Source organism: Trichosurus vulpecula, chromosome 3 (genome assembly GCF_011100635.1).
Source record: "Trichosurus vulpecula isolate mTriVul1 chromosome 3, mTriVul1.pri, whole genome shotgun sequence".
Taxonomy (NCBI): Eukaryota; Metazoa; Chordata; class Mammalia; order Diprotodontia; family Phalangeridae; genus Trichosurus; species Trichosurus vulpecula.
In genome coordinates, this window is record NC_050575.1 from 188,299,533 (window position 1) to 188,307,405 (window position 7,873).

At 44.4% G+C, this 7,873-nt stretch overlaps 1 protein-coding gene across 1 annotated transcript; it reads left to right on the top strand.

Moving 5' to 3' along the window:
* Positions 1–987: 987 nt before the first annotated feature.
* On the top strand, positions 988–7,855 carry CTSZ (cathepsin Z). Its single transcript, XM_036749388.1, has 6 exons — positions 988–1,169; positions 1,567–1,730; positions 5,401–5,580; positions 6,154–6,304; positions 6,532–6,697; positions 7,551–7,855. Exons 1-6 carry the CDS (start codon positions 1,021–1,023, stop codon positions 7,659–7,661), a joined length of 921 nt encoding a protein of 306 aa, XP_036605283.1. The 5' UTR covers positions 988–1,020; the 3' UTR covers positions 7,662–7,855.
* The last annotated feature ends 18 nt before the right edge of the window (positions 7,856–7,873 follow it).

A 7,873-nucleotide genomic window follows, 5' to 3' on the forward strand; every position in this document is an offset into this window, starting at 1 on the left:
TGAATTGTCATAAAGCCAATAATAGAAAATGGCATGTGCTGCAGTTTTCGAACTGCTAAGGGTGGATGTCTGTGCCTGGGAAAACTTTTTTTTGTTTGTTTTTGGAGGGGGGAAGGCAGGGCAAGTGGGGTTAAGTGACTTTCCTAAGGTCACACAGCTAGTAAATGTGTCAAGTGTCTGAGAACAGATTTGAACTTAGGTCCTCCAGACTCCACGGCCGGTGCTCTACTCTGGGAAGAGTTTTAGAGACCACTTGGCATGGCCTAAGGACCTGTCTTCTTGACTCTATTCCCCCATTGTGCTATTTCCTTTCTGAACAGGAAATTTCCCCACCTGGTTAGTCCTCTGCAATTTTGAGTGCTGGGCTTTGCTCACCTAAAAGGCAGTTGGAGATGTAGCTTTAGAGGTCAGAAGAGAGGTTGAAATTGGGGAGAAAGTTTGGGAATCTTGCTTAGAGGTGGTACGGAAGCCAAGGGCATCGATGAGATGAGGCATCTGGGCATCTTTCTAGTTCTTGAGTTTTACTTAGTCAAGGGCGTTTTTGTTCGAGCAGGCTGCTTTCAGCCGAAAGGACTTTGTGAAAATCATCCGTGGGTAGATTTACCTCAAAGACAAGTTTGAAATCAAGATCAAGGTTAAGATCTGGATAAAATTCAAGAGGGTACAACCCAGCGGTCGTCTGCGGGGTATACTCTAGGGGCGCACTTGGAATGTCGGGGCTTCACAGACCCAGGGTCGGGGGTGGAGGAAATGTAGCCTGAGGGGTTTCGTCGGGCTGACGCTGAGCCCAGGACCCCGGACCCAGTCCGCTGCGGCGCCTCCCTGGGGCCCTCAGCTTCACAGACTTGTGGGCGGAGCGGGGCTTGGGGATCCACGGGCACCGGCGGACCTGGGGCGAGGGAGGAGGAGGAAGGAAGGGAGGACCGCCCCGAAGGTGGGTCCGAGAGGGCGCAGCTATAAGGAGGCCCGAGCCCGGGAAAGGAGGAGAAGCAAGGACCGGGAGCTCAGAGGAAACGCGGGATGGCTCCGCTCCGGGGGCTGCTGCTGCCGCTGCCGCTGCTTCTGCTGGTGCTCTGGGACAGCTGGAGCCCGAGCTCCGCGGGCATCTACTACCGGGAGGGCCAGACCTGCTACCGACAGCTGCGGGGGGACCGGCCCCAGGGGCGCAGGTGGGGAGGGGCGCCTGGGGCGTACGCTTCCTCCTCTGCTCCGGCACCGAGGGTAGAGGGGAGGGTCAGAACCCTAGCTAACAGCAGGGGCCCCTAGTGTCCTGGGAAGTTTTAGGGTGACCCTTTCCCCCCTGCAAAGAAGAGAACGGAACGCCCGGGCGAGGCGGATGAGGCAGCTCCAGTCGCCTGTGGGAGCAGTCTGGGACTTAGCACTCGCCTGACTTTGGGTGGGGGTGGGGAGGTGCGTGTGCATGTACATGTGTGTATGTGCGCGCGCGCGTGCATGCATGTGTGAGTTTGTGTACGGGACAGAAAGAGAGGAGTGGGAGCTAAGGAAACCAGGGTGTCTCCCGCCTGGCACGGGTCCCCGAGGTGACTCCTGCTCCCTCCACATTAGGACCTACCCCAGGCCCCACGAGTACTTGTCTCCCTCTGAGCTGCCCAAAGCCTGGGACTGGCGCAACGTGAACGGGGTCAACTATGTCAGCATCACCCGGAACCAGCACATCCCCCAGTACTGCGGCTCCTGCTGGGCCCATGCCAGCACAAGCGCCCTGGCAGGTGGGTAAGAGGGCAGGGCCGGGCACGGGTCGGCTTGGGGGCAAATTGGAAGGAAAGAAGCCTCTTCGGATCGTGTCGGTGTTGTGAGGAGTTTGGGGTTCTCTGCAGTTGATCCTAAAACTTTGCCAAGGCAGAGAAAAGCGGCTAATGTGGAAGAGCAAAAAATTCCCCCTTGATGACTGGGCATTCTGAGCGTCTGCATGGCCGAGATTCTGCGAATTCACAAAATTTCAAAATTAGCCTGCTGGGTGACTGGGACCCACCCGACCTCCTGTGTTCCCTTTGTTCTCTCTTCCTGATTCTGATAAGAAAAACCCAATTTTAACAATACTGGAACACCCCCCTCCCCCCCCAAAAAACCCAACCAAACAAAACAAAGGCTCTCGGCACTTAAAAAGTTTACAGGGGAAAAACAAACAAAAACTTCGAGGCATTTTAAAAGTTTAGAAAGTCGTTCTTGAGAAGTAAACCATTCCCTTAATGGTTGATGCCTGAAACTCTCCCTTGCCATTAGGTTAATGCCTGTTTCTGGGCTTGAGCTTTTGACCCACTAAGACCTGTGGGTATTTGGGGGAAGGGGAAGAGGGCTGGGGCCAGGGGAAGGCGCATCATTGGCATGATAATCGAGAAAATACTTTGGACCCGGAACCTCCGAAGCTTTGTATACAAAGGACAGACAAGTTGCCACTATCCTCCATTGCCAGAGGAATTTTGAGTAGTTATTAAAATGCCGAATTCCCTCAACATGTTTTCCCTCCCAGCCTTTATCCCTCAGCTCTTTCTGGCTGTTACATAACTTAGTGTATCTGTAGGGTACTTCTGAAGTAGGAGATGGGGAGTGAAAAGGTCGAAAGGGCATTTTAGGACCGGGGCTTTGTACATTGCTCGGATTTCTCTTCTCCCGATGAAAAATATTCCTAGCCTTTACAAGTGGAAAGGGGGAAGGCGACCTTCTAGTGAAGTCAGGAGCAGGACGAGAAGTTTTGGTTTCAGTGGGAAGAACTAAGGTCACAATGACATGACTTCGTTCTCCTTCCTGTTTCTCTGGTTATACAGAGAGGGAACAGGATCAAAGTTCCAATCGTGTTGGTCTCTCTAAGAGAAAAGTGCCGGGGAGGAAGGTTTCAGGGTTTCAGCTTTTTATCTTTTTGTCTTGGGAAAAGACAAGTCCTCGGGAATTATATTCGCCAGGCTGAACCACCCCCAGGAAAACAGGCGTAATCATAGGAGGACTGCCCAGGACACTTTTATTGAGGAACAGTGAATAGAAAGCCGAATTCTAAGCTAGGAAGAGCAGGGGTGAAGTCCTGTCTTTGACATGCTTACAAGCAGGTGCCAGTATGCTTTAGTAAAGAGGCTTTGATCATCCTGGAGTTCTGAAAAAGGAACTCATTGGTTCAGTCATTATCTCTAGTAATTTCCAACTATCTCCACTCTCCAGGAGACTACTTCCCACAAAGATTTTAAAATATGAGGGGAAAGTAGTTTATCAAAATAAAAAAAATAAATAAAAAAAAATTAAGGCTTTTCTGACAGCATGTGCGATATTTATTCCATTCCCATAATCCTCCTACCTCTGCAGTGGAGAAAGGTGCATTATTTTTTCTGACTCTTGTCCGGGACCAAATTTGGTCAGTATAATTTCACAAAGTTCAGATTCATTGTATTTGTTCCTCTTTCCACTGTTGTAGTTTTACGTATCAGATTTAATCTTGGTTCATTTAAGAGTTTCTGGCCACTTTTTTCCACCATTAACGGTGGTTGTGTTAAGTCAAACATGATATTTGCATTTTGAGGCCAAGTAGAAATGATCTTTGAATTTTTTTCACAATTGTTCCCCTTCAGAGTGACATAGATGACTGAACTTGTACCGTACTTTAAAAATCAGTGAGCAGCTCCATCTCCCTGTTAACAATCAAAAGGCTACCTCTCTCTGACAAGCAGTGGCCTTGGAGGTTTCTGCTAGCTCCTAGCACTAGCACTGCCCCTCTTATTAGAGGTGGGGAAGAGGGACAAAGTACCAGTGCACAGTCGCATTGTATGTTGGAATCTTGCTGTAATGGGATCCTCCTTCGAAGTCACCTCCCTAAAGGAGGTCTTAATTAAATCCTTTGGTGTAAGCCCAAGGTATCATTCTGATACTAGATTCTGCTCTATATTGAAGGTAGTCCTATTTGTGACCATTGTTTTTAGTTTGGCCTTTTTATGTTATTCACTTTGTTCTATCTTAGGGGAAAGACATATTAAAAATATTAAAAGTTACCACTGAACATCAGTGCAAAAAACTAAATTTGCCTGGTAATTAAAAAAGAAACTTTTTTGGAAAAAAACACCACGGCATGGTTAATAGTGCCTGATTTAGGCTTGTATTCTGACACTTACTGGCTGTGTAGCCCAGCCTCTCCAAAAACCTCCATTTCCTCATCTGTCATATAGGAATGTTAATAGTGTCCCCACACAGGGGGCGTCCTCCAACTAGCTCTAAACTGCTTGAGTGGACTGTTAAATTTTCAGTGTGTGCATTTATACCTCATTGGCAAAAGAAATTGGCAATCAGCTACAAATCAGGGCTTGGTTTACCAGAATAGCTAACATTTGTATAGCACTTACTGTGTTCCAGGCACTATCCTAAGCAGTTTACAATTATTACCTGATTTGATCCTCACAACAACCCTGCGAGGTAGGGGCTATTATTATTCTCATTTTACAGGTAAGGAAACTGAGGCAAACAGGGCCCAATGACTTGCCCAGGGTCACAACAGCAGCCAATACGTCTGAGGTCACATTTGAACTTGGGTCTTCCTGACTCTTGGCTTAGCGTTCTACCCACTACATCACCCAGCTTCCTATTGTTGATTACGTGGACTTGAGGAAAATTAAACTAAGATTAAAACTAAAAATTAAACTAAAAAACATCTCCCCCTCCCTTACCCCAGTTGTTTTGCATTTATTAGCATACCTCTATGTTGCTTCATAAACATTGATTTAGCTCCAGAGATGTGTGGAGATTGAAATCACAAGCTAATTAATAATGACAATAATACATAATAACTGGCATTTATATGGTGCTTCACCTCCATTATCTTATATGAGCCCTAAAACCTGCCTGACCCCACCTCACAGGCTTGTTGAGGACCAAATGAGATAGTTTATGTAAAACATTTTACTGTGCTACATAAAAGTTAGCTACTGTGATTTAAATAAATTTTTTGTTTAAAAAAGAGAACTCTAATAAACTAAAATTTGGCAAAAAAAAATTGTGAACATTTAGTATAATTTAGAAATAACTTGGAGTCAGAAGCAGCTGATTCTCTCACAATGTGGTTAGATTTTTAAACATGTATGAGGTACTTTCCTTGCTATTTACAAAGACAGGCCCCTCATACTGGTCAAAAAAAAAAATAGAAGGGAACTTAAAAAAAAAAAAAACTTTTAGAGGAAGAAAAACTTGTCCCGAGAGAACTATCTCCATATTGTCCACTTTTCCTTGTGACTGAAGAGTTTGGGCTGTGGCTGGAGAATGTAGCAAATCCAAGTGACTCAGGTTGTTCATACTTATTGCCAATTTCATTTGCTGCTGCCTTTGACTGGAAAACATCATTTTCCTGTTGTGGTATTGAGTTGAGGGCTTAAGTTTCTGAAAGGTAAAATGCTGGGACTTTTGTTACAGATCGAATCAACATTAAGAGGAAGGGAGCCTGGCCATCTGCACTCCTGTCGGTGCAACATGTGATCGATTGTGGCGATGCTGGGTCCTGCGAAGGGGGGAATGATCTGCCTGTGTGGGAATATGCTAACAAGCATGGCATTCCCGATGAGACCTGCAACAACTACCAGGCCAAAGACCAGGGTAGGCAAGCAGCTTTGAAAGTCATCATATATGTATAATTAGCCTTAAGCAGGCTGCCTTGTAACAATCCACTTCAAAAAGCCAATGATTATTTATTGGCATTTTAATTTACTAAACATGAGGCAGCATTTCTGTGTGAGGAACACAGGAAGTGCCCCTCATTTCCCATCCTATCTCATTTTGTCTCATTCCTTTTCTTTCTTACCACCTTCCTCCTCCTCTCCCTTTTTATTCTGTCTGTGTCCTATTTGGGGCAAGATACTAGTCAGTCTAGGAAATACGTTCTTCGATTACTTTCCTATCATGTGGAAGGTGGCTACTTTTCACTGACTGCCAGGAACAAGAAAAAGCCCATAAAATTTTGTTAAGATTATGCCATGGCATTCTAAGGAGCTTGCCCTTAGTGATCCTATTAAAAAAGGAGATGTTCTGACTAGTTTACTTCTCTCCTTTATCGCCCTTTAAATGACTATTTTCTTTTGTAAGTGGGAAAGCAGTTAAGTTTTTTCTTTGTTCACAGAACTCCTTGGAAAGTTGATTCTCAACTCAAGGTTTATCTAATTTTGCCTGCAGAATGTGACAAATTTAACGAATGTGGCACATGCAATGAATTCCAACATTGCTATTTCATCAAGAACTATACCCTCTGGAAAGTTGGGGACTATGGTACCCTTTCTGGGAGAGAAAAGATGATGGCAGAAATATATGCAAATGGTCCTATCAGGTAAAAAGGGAGTCTGCCTCTCCTGCTTTTTTGTTTCGGGGGCTGGTTGGTGGTAGGAGTTGGGAGTTATTGCCTATAATGTCAAGAACATTTACAGTTTAGCAGGAGAGATCTTTGAACTGAATGACCCGCATGATGTGATGTTTCTTTTCACTTGAATTTAGCTGATACTTTGGAGAAAAAAAATTAGCCTAAGTAGAAGTATTTGCTTTTTTCTTCCTTTTTAGTTGTGGCATAATGGCAACAGAAGGCATGGATAACTATACTGGTGGGGTCTATTTTGAATACAATCCTAGAGCCATAATAAACCATGTCATTTCTGTGGCTGGGTGGGGTGTTGACGATGATGGAACAGAATACTGGATTGTCCGGAATTCATGGGGTGAACCCTGGGTAAGTTCATTCTCCTTCAAGCATTAACCAAGTGAAACTTTACATCATAAAGAAATTTGATGTTTTAGATTACTCAGGCTTTATTTTAGTGTAGTGACACACCTGACTAGATGTGTGTGTCATGGAGTGAGACCCCATAATTCTACTATTTAAAGGCAACATCTGGCAGGATTTATGTTGCAGGTTAATATTGAAACTATTTGCTTCCTTTCTAAGTTGTATCCATTTTTATCCTTTCTCAAGAAAACCAATGTTGTAATGAGAAATACATTACACTCTAGGAAATACAAGAGGGGTGGGGGGCGCAGCTAGGTGATACAGTGAGTAGAGCACTGGCCCTGGAGTCAGGAGGGTCAGAGTTCAGATCCAGCCTCAGATACCTGACACTTAGTAGCTGTGTGACCTTGGGCAAGTGGCTTAACACCAACTGCCTTCCCTTCTCTCCTCAAAAAAAAAATAATAATCAGGATAGAGTTTACAGAAAATGTCAGAGAAGGGCAACTGAACAGGATAATTTGGTAAAAACAAAACAAAAAAATCCCATCACATTAGGCTGGCCAGGAGTTGAGGGGTGGGGGAATTCCACTACTCATCCTGACCCTGAGCAAGTCTCCTAAGTTTGATGGGGCTTAGGTTTCTCATCCATATGTATCTTCCCAGTATAAATACAATTCCTCCTTCTGGGGGAATACTTGTAGCAGAGAGGAACTGGCACATAATGCCATACATATGCATATGGACATACATATATGTACACGTATATAAAGGGGCCTTGAAAGGGCAAGAAATGGTGAATAACTTAAATGAGGTAATAATATTCTTAATACTCTTAATATCATTTTTTTCCCCTCAGGGTGAAAAAGGCTGGATGAGGATAGTAACCAGCACATTTAAAGATGGACAAGGCAGTAAATACAATCTTGCTGTTGAAGAGTCCTGTTCATTTGGGGATCCCATAGTTTAAGTTTTATTAAATACGACTAGTTGCTTCTAATTGTTTACCTCACACTGCAACCGGATGGATCACACCCTCAAGTATTAGTGAAATGTACTGTTTTTGTCTTGTCCTCAGAAAACTGATCTACAATGGAATGGTTTACCAAAATCTATGCAGGGTTATTTGTTATAATAAACTACTTTAGGAATGTGGGAAATTTATTTCAGATTTATGCTATT

What these genes read in the sequence shown, in the direction of transcription:
- CTSZ (XM_036749388.1), top strand. Translation starts at nt 1,021, where the DNA reads ATGGCTCCGCTCCGGGGGCTGCTGCTGCCGCTGCCGCTGCTTCTGCTG. An exon ending in CAGCACAAGCGCCCTGGCAG is followed by an intron (nt 1,731 to 5,400) that starts GTGGGTAAGAGG and finishes CTTTTGTTACAG; the next exon opens with ATCGAATCAACATTAAGAGG. An exon ending in TATGCAAATGGTCCTATCAG is followed by an intron (nt 6,305 to 6,531) that starts GTAAAAAGGGAG and finishes CTTCCTTTTTAG; the next exon opens with TTGTGGCATAATGGCAACAG.